The following is a 15,611-nucleotide window of genomic DNA, read 5'->3' as shown; positions in this document are numbered from 1 at the left end:
AGCTGGCAGAGCAGGAAGCCTTGATCAACCTAGCCAATTTAGCAAAAGTAATTAATGAAGAAGTGGCTGATCAAGATGTGATTGAGGCTTTGATAAATCTAAAGAGAGATGAGGAAGTGGACAATTCCTTAGCCATAGTGGTTAGCATGTTTCAAACCCAAAGTCAATCTGAAAAGAATTCAAATGAAACTGCTAAACCTACAAATCTGAGTACTGAAATGATGATGAAGAGGAGATTGGTGAGTCCATTGCCTCAATGGCTGCAAAGAAATGGGCTCAACAGATTAAAGATGATATTAGACAAAACCCAGATGAATGGGAGTATGAGAATGATCCCAAGTATGGAAGGAAATACTCAAGAAAAAGGGATAGACCAGAAACATTTATGCCAGCTGAAGGAACTAAGTCTGCAAAGAAAGGACGATGGGATGATAAAAATAAATACTTTGTAGAGACTCCTGATGACGAGGCAAGCCCAATTAGAGCAGTCCCACTGCAAACCTTGCAACCAAGAGAAAAGGTTCAAGGTGTTCCTGATGTTCCTGTTGTGAGTAAACCAAACCCAGAACATCCACCTTCAGATGAACCCAAGATTGATGCAGTAATTGACTCAACTGAGGATGAGTCTGATGAATCTGATGATCAAAATGGCAATGATAGAAAAGGTGTAGAAGCTGCCAGTGTTATGTCCCCTCAAGTCACAATGATTGAGGAACAAAGGGCAAACATTGAGCTAAGTATGTTAGAAGCTAAAAGAAAGAATCCTTTGATTATGAAGATGAGGGCACTTGGTGTGAAATTTGAAAGTGTTGCTCATATGAATGATGATGAGTTGAATCAGAGGCTTGAAGAAGAAAATGCAAAGATCTAAAGAGCCATGCAACAAAAGAATAAAGATGCTCAGAAACACAGAGAATGTCTAAGAAGGCATGGATATTCTGAAAAAGATTTGAGCCATTTCAATTATGATAAGCTTCAAGATATTTACAATAGTGAAAGAGAGAAAGTGATAGAAAAATGTGTAAAAGAAAATGAAAATATTGAAAAATTGGAAACTTTGAAAAAGAAGTTTGGAGGTATGTGTGGATACCTGCTGGAGAAAGGATTAAAGCCTGAGATAGTTGGGAACCTATCAAGAGAATCAGTGTTGGCCCAGTACAATAAACTGAAAAGAAAAGCTGAAAAGGGTACAAACTGAGAGCTCCTCAAAATAGTATGAACCAACTAATGAACCTCAAGCAAAGAAAAGAAGAATTCAAACATTGAGGGAAAAGTCAAAAGAAAAAGTAAGACCGGTTGAAACCCCAACTCCTCAAGAAGTTAAGCCTGATCCTGAAGATGAACTAATTGTTCCTTGGGAGAATGAAGAAATGATAAATATTCTAAGGGGGATAATGATTAATCAAAGGGGGATGGATGAAGCCTCTTTTAATGCCTTGGAAAAGCAAGACTTGAAAGAACTATTCTATATCCAAAAGGCTGATTGGGAGAAATCTCTAAGGGAAGGTGATAACCCTAGAAGCTTTGTGGATGGAAAATTTGTTCCTGCAGGACTGTCAAACAGTCCTGGGTTAGCTAAGATGATAAAAACTCTTAAAGAACAAGCTGGACAGGATATGGTTGAACTAGCTAACTTTTCACCTGAGATGGTAGAGGCAATCTACATCAACACTTTTAACTTAAGGCCTGGAAAACCAAAGAAGTCTATTCCATTCAGGCCTCCAATTTCAAGAAGACATCAACAAGGTGGAAGAGGTGAATCAAGTAGGTCTGTACTACAAAGAACAAAAAGACCACAATCAGATGTGGATTTTCCAAGAGAACTTTACTATGATTCTGTATCTAAATGCTTAAGAGTGATTATGGAAAGCAGAAAGCTGAAAGAGATAGTTGTGAGAAGTGACTTTTATGAGTACAATCAAGAACAACTAGAAAGAATGGCCACACTTAACCTGTATGATTATAGAGACAGAAACAAGATGGCAGGAAGGCAAATGAATGATCTCTCAAAGTTTTTGAAGGAAGAAGCTGACAAGGGATTCCGGTTCTTAAAAGAAAAGAGAAGTTGCAGAATGATTCAACTTCACAGATCAAGAAGGTCAGAGAAGTTAATGAAAATGGACAAGGCTGAACTATACTACCAAATGAATGACAGAGACAGGAATCCAGTGTCAAACATGAACACATGCTTAAGCGTTGGAAGAAGAATGTGATGTGTTGAATAACACACTTATATTTCCTTACAATTTTATATGTTTTTATGTTTATTTGTTTAATTTATGTAAGTTTAGAGGGTTAAGTGCAAAGTTTTACAAATATAATTGTTTACTTGTAGGTTGTGAAGTTTAGTGGAAAAAAGAGGCAAATTGGAAGATTCTAGGGGCTTAATTGTCAAAGTTTCAAAGTTTAATCAAGGCCCGACCCAAGCCCACTTCTTAAAAGCCTTATAATATATTATATTAAGTTAATATCAGCCATTCTCCAGCCCCTAACCCCGAAATTGATAAAACACTAACCCCACATCATAGTTCCGATCGCAAGGCAGCAGCCAAAAAGAAGAAAGAAAAAAGAAACCGGCGGCTGTTTGGCGGCTGTGGAGACTAGAGGAAGAAGAAGGAGGCTTGGGGTGAACTTGTGCAGCTGCTAGGGACCTTATACATCACAAATCTCAGCCATAAACCCTAAGTAATTGATCTCAAACTTTGGTTATTGTTCAAGAACCCTAACTTTTGTGATTTGGTCTTTTGATTTGAATTGTTTTGCAATTGATTGATAGTTTGACTTGTAATTGATTGTGGTTGAATCTTGAATGAGTTTTATAATGTTTATGATGATGTTTGTGATGTTTTTATTAAGTGTTTGCTGCTGTCCAAAATATATGTTAGGCTAATCTTGTTTGTTCTACCTAGGATAGATGATTGTTGAGTAGTTTTTGACTTGTTTAATGGATTGTTAATGTTTAAGACTTAAATTATTAATGTAAATTTTAACTCAACCATGAATTAGATTGTGTGTGATGGCTGTGTTTTGTTTGTTATTGCTTATAATCCTCTTGCATTAGTTAATTGAATCGGTTTTGATTAATTGATTGCTTGTTAAGCTCTTTACTTGGTGTTTTGGGTTTATTTGCGGGGTGATCAACTGTAGGGATGAGTGGGTAATATATCATCTAAAATCAGTTAGAATACACCTTCTTTGAGACCGAGAGGTGATAAGAAGTAATATTGTCTCGTTGCTTTTACTTGTTAGAATTAAGACCGCGCGAGAGCGGGTTTTGTCTTGTCGAGTTTGAGTGTTTACGTGCAATTAGTTGGTTTAATTTGGGTTGAGTTAAATTGTTCCTCTTTCCTTGGTTGCGTAGTATTCGTCTCCATTAGGATAGTGTGTCGAGGAGACCGAGAGGAGAGTCGGCATTTGAACACGTTAATAATTGTTTTTCCGGTTTGTTCTTTAAAATCAATTAAAATAAGTTAAAGATTGTTAGAGAGACTGAGAGGTAATTTGATTTTCTTAAACAAGTTTTGGTTGTGTCATCTTTTATAACCGGTGTCTTGAATATTTTCAATCCATTGTCTTGTTATTTCTATCAACATGATTCATTCCTAGGTAGACGTTTTTACATATTGAATTTGCACTAAAGTTTTCTAGAAGTTTCTTGTTAACAGTTTTCTTTTAATTAAGTTAAGTAGTTTATTAATTTCTAAATATTCTAAAATCAAGTTTAATATTTTGGTGATTCTTAGTTAGAGTTTCGTAATTAAATACGTTTTCACGTGTCTTTTTGTTCGACATCCGGACTTCCTTGATGCTATACTATTTATGATCGGTACACTTGCCGGTTTTTGTGTGGTTTCTATAGGATTTTCGTTTTTATAAATTTAAAGCTTAATTGTGATTCGTTCTTTATTTATATTATACATTTTCACACATCAGAATGACACGCCCCAACTACACAGTCCAAAGAGATGGCATCATAACTGAAGTTTAATACAAAGAAAATGTTGACCATTACTTGCTGAAAAACTCTGATGGAAAAGTACTGGTGATAATCAAGAAGGATGAAGATTTGACTTACTTGCATAATGAGGATCTGATGGATATAAGGTATTTGGTCATACCAAAAAGTCATACTCACCATCGAATCCTTGACATCTTTAAGATGAAAAGGGCATCAGAAATAGTAAACAGAAGACAAGCCGCCCACAATGCAAGGAAGAGACAAGCTTCCTAGATTAGGCTTTGATATGTAATGTCTTGGGACAGCTTTTGAATATGTAATTGTTTATGTTATGAATATGTAATTGATTTTGATTTAATGTGTATTTTGGCTAAGTGTAAGTAACCATAGAAATGTTTTGGGTCAGCTGAGGTATTCCAATCTAGGGGGAGATTGTTGAGTCAAGCAATTGACCTAAGGGGGAGATTGTTAAGTCAAAGGCTTGTTCTATGGAACATATGGAAGATTGGAATCTTCTCAACCTCCTCAGAATTCGCTAAGTATGGATCCGGGCACACCTTAGACTTCCGAGCAAGCTTTTACTTAGCCGGGTACGATATTTTGTCTATCGGGCAGGGTTATCTTCTTGAAGTCTTCTTTAGTGGAAATCCGGGCAGGGTTTGCAAATTAGTGTATTACCGGGCAAGGTTCACTAGTTTATGCAAGTCCGGGCATGGAGCACTTTATCAAGCAGGTTTGTTCTTCTTAGCCAAGTAAAGCTCACTCCCGAGTAAGCTATTGGCTAACCAAGCTCATGAAGCCAAGTGATTGGAAGACCGGGCAAGGTATTCATTAATAAGTATTGTCCAAGTATGCTTGATGTCTTAATGGAATATCTTAAGGATCATCGGGCAAGGTTCAACTCAAGCAAAGGAACAGTTCCACCAAGCATACTTTGCTAATAAGCTATTCACTAGCAAAGGGTTGAAGGGACCATTGAAGAACAAGGTTGCTCGTAAGGGTTTGTTGGGCAAAGTCTGGCAAAGTCAAGAAGATTGAAGTCTTCCCGGTGGGTATTTTACTTGGTAAAATACCCTTCAAGTAAAGTCTACCCGAAAACTGATCCCGGGCACACTTCTATGTTACCAAGTTATGAAGGATGGCAGAGCATACTCGGAAAGACAAAATTGATGCAGAGCCTACCCAGAAGACTTGTTTTACACTTAGGATTATTTATTAATATGTAATTTGAATATGTTTTATCATTTAGGGTTTCTAGAAGGAATGACAGCTGTTAAGGAGGTGTCAGGCCTATAAAAGGAATAATTTAGGGCACGCCTCCTAAGGTTGATAGTCTCATTCAATTCAGAGAGAATATTTTGAGTGTGACGGCTATCTTAGAATAGTACTGACATAACCTTCCTACAAGAAACCCTAAATTGATTATCCTTTTGTATGATGATCTTCGTATAAATGGAAATCTTTTGAGTGAATCTTGTGTGTGTTATTTACATATGAATATTGATAGCAACTACCCTATTTATTATTGATTCCGCCTTTAATAAACAGTAATCTTTCTAAATATAGCAACTCGTCATTAACTCCCTTCTCAACACATTTATTTGTGTGAGTTATGACATGATTTGAGTATGATCCAGCTGAAATCGGGGACCTGACAGCTTTGAACAACTCGATGAGGAAGATAAGGAGAGGTTGAAGCCTATTCATGCTCCTGTATCTGGATTTGGAGGGGAGGTAATGCACCCGCGAGGGGTGATTTCTTTCCCAGTCACTTTAAGTGATGGGATCTACTCAATAATTGAGGAAGTTGAGTTTTTGGTTCTCCCAGCAACTTCCAAACATGACATCATTTTAGGGAGAGAAGCAATCGGTGACTTTAATGCTCACCCGTCCACGGCTCACTGCGCAGTATGGTTTTCAACCCGCACCGGTGTAGCAATAATTCATGTTAATCGATATTGCTTCGCAATAGAAAGCTCAAAGCCCAGTAAGATTCCAAAACAATCTCAAAGGACTGAACCGGAAAAATGGGTTTTGAACAAAAAATTCCCTGATCAGACAGTCATAATTGGACCCGCTATTTCAAAAATAGTGAGGACTTTCCTAAAGCAATTATTGACCAAAAACATGGACATCTTTGTGTGGCAACCTGCGGACATGACTGGTGTCCCGCGGAGTATTGCAGAACACAAGTTAAGGGTTAGGGGTGTTCTTCGGGTTTGTTTTTCGGGTTTTGGGTTTTTCGGGTCGGGTTCTTCGGGTTTCAAAGTTTTAAATCTTGACCCGAAACCCAACCCAAATCTCTCACGGGTTTTTCGAGTTCAGGTAATTTGGGTTCGGGTTTCTTCGGGTTGGGTTAATCGGATTTCGAGTATCCTAGAAAAAAACGCAAAACCAAATTTATTTTAAAAACTACAATAGTAAAATTAAAACAACATATTCTTCTTTGCTTATATATAACACAAATAATCAAAGAATAAACTAATCTAACTTGATGAAACAATTTAAAAGAAGAGAAAAACTAACTCGAACCATAATAATATTTAATCGGGCGTGTTTGGTTGTCCGATTTCGGCTACTATTAGTAATAAACGGAAACCATAAAATAATAATAAGCAATCGATCCATAATAATTAGAAGGACAACAGTCGATTAGAGCTATATTCTGATAAATTTAGTAGCTAAGAGCCTATTATGCATAAAATATATTTAATTTCAAAACAATAAGTTTATTCGGGTTTTTCGGGTTGACCTAAATCTTATAAATCAAACCCGAGAACCAACCCGAATTACTTCGGTTTGGGTTAGGGTTAGTCTTTTCTCAGGTTTGGGTTCTTCGTGTCGGATTAGTTCGGGTTCGTGTACGGGTTTTTTCGGGTTTCGGGTAAAAGTGACAGCCCTATTAAGGATAAACCCAATGTTTACACCAATTGTACAGAAAAAGCAAAAGAAGGGCCCGGAACAGACGAAAGCCATAAATGATCAGGTACAAGATTTGCTCCATGCCGGAATCATTCGTCCAATTCAATATCATACCTGGGTCGCCAATCCGGTTATTGTTCCTAAGAGCAATGGGAAAAGGCGGATGTGCATAGATTTCAAGGATCTAAACAAGCTGTGTCCCAAATACTATTATCCGTTGCCAGAAATTGACTTGAAAGTTGATGTAGTGGCTCTGTTTAAGTTCAAATGCTTTTTAGATGCTTACAAAGGTTATCATCAAATCCACATGGCGGCGGGAGATGAAGACAAAACTGCATTTCGAACAGATCAAGGTACATTTTGCTATAAGATGATGCCATTCGGTCTAAAAAATGCGGGGGACACATATCAACGATTGATGGACATAGCATTCAAGGATCAGATTGGTCGAAATTTGGAGGTCTACATGGATGACCTTGTGATCAAGAGTGTTGAGGAAGACCAAATGTTGAGGGATATTGAAGAGACATTTGAAACCTTAAGAGGTATCAACATGAAGCTGAATCCAGCCAAGTGTTCATTCGAAATGGAAGAAGGGAAATTTCTTAGAGTAATTGTTACTGGTGCGGGCTTCAAGGCTAATCCGGATAAGGTCCAAGCCGTAGCCCGGATGCCTTCTCCTTCCTCCCTCAAAGTGGTTCAGACGCTTAACGGTTGATTGGTTGCCTTGAATCGTTTCTTGGCGAATCATGCAGCTAAATCTTATCCGTTCGTCTCAACATTAAGAAACTGCCTCAAGAAAGCACAATTTAAATGGACCGCGGAAGCGGAACAAGCTTTATTGGAAGTTAAAAAATGTTTGATGGAACTTCCCACGTTGACCGCACCTTATACGGGGGAACCTTTAACATTGTACTTGTCGGTATCAAACATTGCTATTGGGACTGTACTCTTGACGGATAGAAAAAACGTTCAGACGCCGTTCTATTACGTCAGCAGAACATTGTCAGACCCAGAGACTAGATATTCAATGCTGGAAAAACTTGTCTTAGCACTGGTCTATGCCGCCTGACGCCTCCTCAGGTACTTTCAGGGGCACCCCATCAACGTGTTAACTGGATACAAACTCAAGAATGTTCTCAGTAAGCCGGAATTGTCTGGGCGATTGGCGAAGTGGGCCATCGAGCTAGGTGAACATGCGATAGAATATAAACCTAGGCCAGCAATTAAGGGGGCAGGTGTTGGCGGACTTTGTTACTGAAATCCCGCAACATAAAGAGAAAGAATGTTTGATTGAGCAACAACCCCAAGAACCTCCGGAGCAAGGACAAATATGGTCATTGTTCACGGACGGAGCTTCAAGCAATAAGGGATCTGGCGCAGGCCTCAGGCTAGTCAATCCCGAAGGCCACGAATTTACATACGCCATAAAGTTAGACTTTAAGAGTACTAACAACGGGGCAGAATATGAAGCTTTCCTGGCGGGCTTACGGATAGCCAAAAAGCTTGGGGTGAGACACTTGGAAGCCCGCGTGGATTCCATGTTGATTGCGGGACAAATCAATGGCACTTACGAAGCAAAGAATGACGTAATAGCTTCATACGTGTCGCAGGCGAAAGATTTGATGCTTCAGTTTTCTTCGTGCAAAGTAATTCACATAAAACGAAGCGAGAACAAGTCAGCGGATGCCCTTAGCAAGCTGGCTTCAACGAAATTCGAACACTTCGCTAAAGACATCCGCATTGAAATACTGGATCGCCCGTCTGTCCCGCATCATCAAGTTTTGGTAATCCAAACCGGAGTGTAAGCTTGGATGACACCCATCATAGCATAGTCATCAGGAGCCCTCCCGGAAGGAAAAACCGCGGCCCGGAAGATAAAACACAAATCCTTGAACTATCAGATGCATGACGGTGTTCTATACCGACATTCCTTCCTCGGTCCACTACTTCGATGTGTGGATGCCGAGGACGCGAACTATTTAATCAGAGAAGTTCATGAAGGCATATGTGGTCTTCACGCAGGCCCGCGTATGGTTGTAGCGAAGTTGATGAATGCCGGATATTACTGGCCGGGAATGCATCTGGATGCTGTGCATGAGATCAAGAAGTGTGATTCATGCCAACGTCATGCTCCTAATACGCTACGACCAAAGAACGAACTCGTTCCAGTCACTTCAGCATTGCCGTTCCAGAAATGGGCTATCGATATAATGGGACCTTTCCCCGAAGCCCCTGGACGCGTCAAGTTTTTAATAGTAGCCATCGACTACTTCACGAAGTGGGTGGAACCCAAACCAGTGGCATCCATAACAGCGGTAAGCGTTAAGAAATTCCTGTGGGAATTCATAATATGCCGGTTTGGTCTTCCGCTGGAACTAGTTAGTGACAATGGTACTCAGTTCACGGACAATGGGCTACAGGAATGGTTGAAAGAATTGCAGATCTCTCAAATTTTTACATCCGTAGCCCATCCGCAAGCAAATGGTCATGTTGAGAGAACCAACCGGACAATCAAGGAAGGAATCAAAGCAAGGTTAGGAACTAAAAGAACGGGTTGGGTTGACGAGTTGCCCCATGTACTTTGGGCCTTCCGCACCCAAAAGAATTCTAGTAATTCTGAACCCCTTTAGTTTAACCTACGGCACAGAGGCCATGATTCCGGCCGAGATTGGGATCCCATCCGCAAGATTTTATTGATTGATGAAAATGATCATGAACTACGGATGAATCTTGACCTCCTCGAGGAGAGGCGGGAATTAGCATCGATCCGCGAGCACAATTATAAACGCCAATTGCAAAAATATTACAACTCGCGGGTCCAGAAATGCGAGTTTGATGCGGGAGACTTTGTCTTCCGCAACAATGAGGCCTCTGGGCAAATTAGCCCCGACTTGGGAAGGACCTTATAGAATTAAAAAAGTGTTATCTAAAGGTGCTTACAAGTTAGAAAAGTTGGATGGAACTGAGATTCCTAAAACTTGGGATGGGGCCCAATTAAAGAAGTGTTACATGTAATACGTTTTTTCTTTTCGGCCTGCGTGCCCAAGTAGACTTGCAAAGTTATGTAATTTCATATTTTGTAATTCGGCTTATGCCTCATCTATGGAAATTTTATTTCAGTCATATGTGACATGTATTGTTATGTAATCCTTTATTGACAAAACAAATAAAATCCTACAAACACTTATATTACGAAGGATAAAACAAAGAAATTACCAGAGAACAAAAAATTCTTATTACATATCAAAAGGGATTACAAAGAGATCTAAATTACAAGGAAAGAAAAAATATATTTACAACGCTGCATCTCTATGCTCCGCGTTCTCATCTTCTGCGTCGTTTTCTTCATCGTCCTCACCAAGATCAAGGAGGTCCTTTAGTTGTTCAATGTTATCCTCCTTATCTGCAAGCTCAGATATCTGCTCCGCAAGAGAAAACTTCAAAGTGTCAAAAGCTTTTGTTTTCTGGATAAGGACGACAACAGTATCTTGGCCGTGCAAAACATATTCTTCCGGAAACTTAGATTCTGAAGCAAATTTGTAGCATTCCTGGAAGCCTAGTTGACGGCCAGCATGTTTGGGAGCATTCGGAAGAATGGCGACACAATTCCCAAGTTCATCACTCGCCCGAACATCGGCGATGACCTGTTGGAATAATAAAAATATAAATAATCATGAGCAATTTGGTTATTCACAACAAGTTAAGACACATACCTTGGAATTCCTTCCGCCAGCAGCCATTTCTTGTCCGCATTAGCCCGGACAAGCTCCATCTTATGACCGGCACACTCCAAGGCCTGATCTTAGCTTTTGGTGGCAAGGTCAGTCAAGCGCTTGTCTTTGGCCGCTGATTCAGCCTGAAGGGTCTTTATCAACTCGGCTTGTTCATCCAATTGCTTTTGGAGAACAGCCTTGGCTTCCTCAGCGACTGAACGAGCAGCTTTCTCTGCTTCCAGCGCTTGGCGGCTTTCTCAGGCCTCATCTATAGCCTTAAGGGCTTCTCCCTTAGCATCAGACGCCGCAGCCATCAGTTCATCCCACTCCTCATTCATTGCCAACCAATCCCGGGTTATTTCATGATTGGTGGAAATAGTATTCGCCATATGATAAGAGTTTGAGTTTAGTAACTCTTGGCGAATACGGCGACGTTTTCGCTCCTTTTCAGCAGGAGGAAGGCTTTCCCGCAGATATTCAAAGCATACATCCACGTCGCGAAATGCTGAATCTCGGCGTAAAGACCAACGCGAATGATGTGGGGAAGAGTGTTCCTCATTAGGGAGAGGAGAGGTCTGACGCCCATAGTCGAATGCACTAACGCCTCCTTGGTCTCTGAAGCGATGAACGTTGAAGGAAGGCGACATACTGACGTGATCAGTATCATCAACTTCCTTATTCTTCAAAGGAGAATCGTTCGCAAAAACGACTGGATCTTTGGCAGTGTTAGGCGGTGGAGATGGAGGCAGAGTTGAATTCTTCAAACCTGAAATATCTTCATAAAAGTCTTTTAGGCCTACTGTAGAATGATAATCATACGTCAGGTTTACGGTTGATTAACAATATTCAACAAATTTGAAGAATGTTAAACTCACCCAAGGAAGCATATTCAGAATCAAGTTGATGAAGGCGTGACTCCAAATCGACAGTTTTCGCCTTTTTTGACTTCTTGGATGGAGCAGCCTTCGCGGGTCGAACCTTGCGCTTGCCAGCGGCCTTCAAAGCACCCGCACCAGCAACTTGAAGCTCCTCCTCAACGTTAGTGTCACCAACCGTTTGGCGATCACCTTCATCACCCGTCGACGGATTGGTGGTGGCTTTTGAATCTTGCCTACGGGTTAGACCTACAGTTGAACATGACATATTAGGGGCACCAACTCTTAATTCTCCTTCGCAGAGTGACGACTCCTCGCTAGACGAAAATAGCACAATCACTCCGCCTTAAGTAATAGCAGTCACGGGTCGGGGTTGTAAAATGCCCTCACCTTTCTGAATAGATTTTTGAACATAGTCCTCACCTTTAGCGTACATCGCTTCGGAAACTACAGGTTCCAAAGGAAATGCGGTGGGAAAAAGGAAGTTGACACGTGTACGTTCTAAAAAGGGCACATCCCTTGGATCGATGGGACGGCGCACCATCATTCTCCCTTCATGGTCTAACAGGGTATCGAAGGCGGAACCCTCACCTATACCAGTAAATGATAAAAGTCAGAAATCAGACACTTACCAATGAGAAAATTGAAGTAACACCAAGCTTACTTTTGTTGGTCCTCTCGTAATAAGGCTCCAAATCACAGAATGGCCACAGGCGACTCATCTTAGCATTCACCATCGCCCCTCGTGTATAGGGCGCATGGGAGTTGGCGTGGCGGTTAGTGTCATGAACCACGGGAGACCCTCATGAGCAGCGACCGGAACCACTGGCATTGCGTCCTCCGCCTTGCGATGAGTCATCGCGAACGGAATAACATCTTCCCTGATCTAAATTTTTTTTTACTACCAGCCATGAAGGCTATGGATCCATTCTGTACCTATAACCCCTTCCCGGTGGTGGCAAAGCTGTACCACCCGTCGCGGAAGGTCATCTTGTAAAAAACGGCAAACATGCCAACGGAGGGTTCAAAGTCGCGAGCTTGACAACAGAATTCGAAATGTCGAATTCTTAACATCCCAAAGGGATGGATTTGGGATATGTGGATTCCATAGGTTGTCAAGACCGGCTGGACAAACCTCGTCATCGGGATCCGAAAGTTTCCCATTGTAAAATGATCCAGATAAACAACCATTTTCTTCGGGGTTAGACTGGTTGCAATCAAACCAGTCCCTAGACGTTCTGGTTCCCATTCCGATGACAGACCATACACGTTAACAACATCTTCATAGTCTTTCTTCTTGAGGTTCACAATGACCTCGTGCACTACAGGAGCACTTTTCTTGTCTCCACCATCTAAATAAGATCGGTATACTAAGATCTTAGAGAAGAACTTGAGTCAAGAAGCTAGAGCAATAGAGATGAAGAAATCTCATATTTGCTTTCAATAAGAGAAATGGATAATTTTGTAAGTAGTAAAGGTTGAATAGGATATGGGTATGATCTATTTATATGTATCGCAATTAATGCAACTGATGGACTAACAGAAGAGAGAGAAAACGCGGATCGTCGGATGGTTGACACGTCAGGCGGGAAATTCAAGAAAGTGTGAACAGGCTGTCAAAAGGCGTCATATACGTCTTGTCAGTTGTCCCTTAAAGTTCCTTTCTCTGCCACGTCATCAAAAGTGTCCAACTTGCAAAAATTTAAATTTCAAAATATCTCGCAAAGACATTATCATACAAACAATATAATATTCTCAACAAGACAAAACCTTTCTTTCCATTAGATAATCAAAAGACGATTACAAAAAATACAGAGGAATAGTTACAAAATCTCAAAATCTAGCCTATCCTATTCTATGGATTAGGAGCTACAATATCTTCCAGAGGAGTTGGTGGAGTGTCCTCAGATGAGGCGTCTTCAGATTCATCGTCAAGGTAATTCTTCAATTGCTGTACGCCGTCACTGGCTGAAGCAAACTCCGGAAGCATATTTTGTAAAGGAAACACTAAGCCATCATGTTCCTTAATCCGCATATCTCGCTCCTGCTTGACATCAAGGTCATGAAGTGGATGATCTCTAAAAGAACGACCACTTTGAGCATAGGTCATCCCTTCATTGAAGCCTCTCACACGACCAAGTTGGGATGAGGCGTTCATCAAGTTAGCAAAGCTATCAGTTAGCTCTGCGCTTCCCTTAACATAACGGATGACCTGCCAAAGGCAAAAAAGTGATTCATTAATATCAGTAGCATCAAATACATGCTGATAACGGACGAAAGAAACTTACAGAGTCGAGTCCCCGCGTGAGGAACCACTGACGGTCTTGCTCCGTACGCTCCACCCTGCTTTGAAGCTCCCGTATCACGTCGATCATTCTTTGATTAACTACGGAAGCTTCAGTAGCGCGAGATTCTGCCTCCTCACGAGCTTGCAAAAGGGAGTCATAGGCAGCTTGTATCTCAGCAGCACTTTTGTCCTTAAGCTTGACCTGCTCCCTTTGCAGCTTTAGCTCCGCTTCAAGCTCTTTAATCAGGTTGCCTTGGCAGGATACTTGGCTTTCTAAAGCCGAATTAGCTTCAAGGTCTCCCGCCAAGTCTTCTTTTCTCTTTTGAGCTTCAGCCCGGGAAGCTTCGAGAACGGCATTTTGCCTCTCACAGGCTTCCTTCCATTGACGGGCGGAGGAAGCATTCTGATCTTGTTCAACCCTAAGGGCGATCTCCGCATCCGTCTGTTTCCACTTGGCTGCACTGGCCGCCAAGCGATGATCCTCAGCTTCTTTCTTCGCAGCTTCGACAGCTCGAGAAGCTTCACCTAATTTCCCGCCCATGGTACACCATTCACGTAAGATTTCCTGGCTGTAGGCTAAAGTGTTAGCCAAGGAAAAAGATAAGTCGTTGTGGAGATCATGGCAGGAACGTTCACGCTGGTGCGCCATTTCGGCAGGCGGCACACAGTGTTTAACAAAACTCATGCAAGTCCCAGGATCAGAAAACCTGGACCCATTGATAATGTCCCATGGAGGGACGAACATATCAAAATCGTCCCCTAGATTCGCATCCCCATAATAACGTGAACCTGAAGCTTCAAGGCGAACAGGGATTGAGGTTGATTGTTGAGGAGCATTTTGTGTTATCGTCTCCCCAGCACTCTGAAATGCTCGCCCATATGGGAAACTTCCTTCACCGTCCGTAGGCAAAGGAGAGGAAGTAGCAAAAAGTTGTGGAGGAGGAACGGGGCGGAGATTCCTCGGTCCTAAAACCCTCTGCATTCACAGCTGGGCTGCTCTCCTGGAAGCCAGTGACATTCCCAGTTTGAAAAAGATAGTCAAAAGAACTATCATTCCCAGACTGGACGACTGGCTCCTCCGTAGTAGTCTCAATTGGAGGAGTAGGCGGCTTATCTTCTCTTTCCCTCTCAGGAGGAGGAGACGGTTGTTTCTCAGATCTGGGGGTTGGCGGTGGTAACTTTTCAGACACATCGTCCCCAATGATCAACGGATCTACACAAGAAGATCACGCTTAGTTAACATTCCAAAGCAGTAAAATGCAGAAAATGAAATACATACCTTATACTGTATCCATACGCTCTGCAAGACTATACTGTGGCTTCTTGGGACGGTGAGTCTTCCGCTTCTTCTTTTAAGATCCTTCTCCGGCGTCCGCGGTACTTGCACCCGCATCACTCGCCTGAAAGAACCTAAAAGTCCTCTTCTTCTCCAGCTCTGTCAATAGGTGTGAGACAGAGGCAAATTCAGAGGCATCATCATCAGAGCTCCCCTATTCTTGAGTGGCGGAGTCGTCACTCAATGATAGAATGGCGATCACCCCATCAAAAGTGAGGGCATTAAGGGGAGGAGGGTTTAAAACGTATGCACCTAATTCTAAGGTCGCATCCGAAACTAAGGGTTCGGCCCGCACATTTGTTGGAAAAAGGAATCGGTCTTTCGTCTTCTCAAGGATGGGTCTGTCACTCGCATCGCGGATGCTCTATCGGACACAACCCTTATCCTCGAAAAGATCTTTTATCATGGGACCCTGACCTGAAAGGGAAAACACAAAAAATCAGTCATAAAGTTTCAAAGCAAGAGAAAAATCATAGAAGGCAACTTACGTTCGTCTAGACCGATAAATACGGGTTCC

General features: G+C 41.6%; 1 protein-coding gene across 1 annotated transcript; it reads left to right on the top strand.

The window, feature by feature from the left end:
* The first annotated feature begins 1,412 nt into the window (after positions 1 to 1,412).
* LOC143530736 (uncharacterized) lies at positions 1,413 to 7,598 on the top strand. The gene is made up of 4 exons (XM_077026195.1): positions 1,413 to 1,702; positions 5,617 to 6,175; positions 6,897 to 7,425; positions 7,477 to 7,598. The coding sequence occupies exons 1-4, from the start codon at positions 1,413 to 1,415 to the stop codon at positions 7,596 to 7,598; spliced, it is 1,500 nt and encodes a 499-aa protein (XP_076882310.1).
* The last annotated feature ends 8,013 nt before the right edge of the window (positions 7,599 to 15,611 follow it).

This window comes from Bidens hawaiensis, unplaced genomic scaffold (genome assembly GCF_021521415.1).
Source record: "Bidens hawaiensis isolate Kalapana, Puna unplaced genomic scaffold, B.hawaiensis_p1.1 tig00009014_1, whole genome shotgun sequence".
Taxonomy (NCBI): Eukaryota; Viridiplantae; Streptophyta; class Magnoliopsida; order Asterales; family Asteraceae; genus Bidens; species Bidens hawaiensis.
Note: the sequence above shows the minus strand (reverse complement) of the source record. Positions and strands in the feature narration are given on the sequence as shown.

Bases quoted from the DNA above. Each gene is read 5' to 3' on its own strand.
- LOC143530736 (XM_077026195.1), top strand. From the start codon at position 1,413: ATGGATGAAGCCTCTTTTAATGCCTTGGAAAAGCAAGACTTGAAAGAA. The intron at 1,703-5,616 runs GTCTATTCCATT...GGGACCTGACAG, and splicing joins AGGCCTGGAAAACCAAAGAA to CTTTGAACAACTCGATGAGG. The intron at 6,176-6,896 runs GTTTGTTTTTCG...CCAATTGTACAG, and splicing joins GGGTTAGGGGTGTTCTTCGG to AAAAAGCAAAAGAAGGGCCC.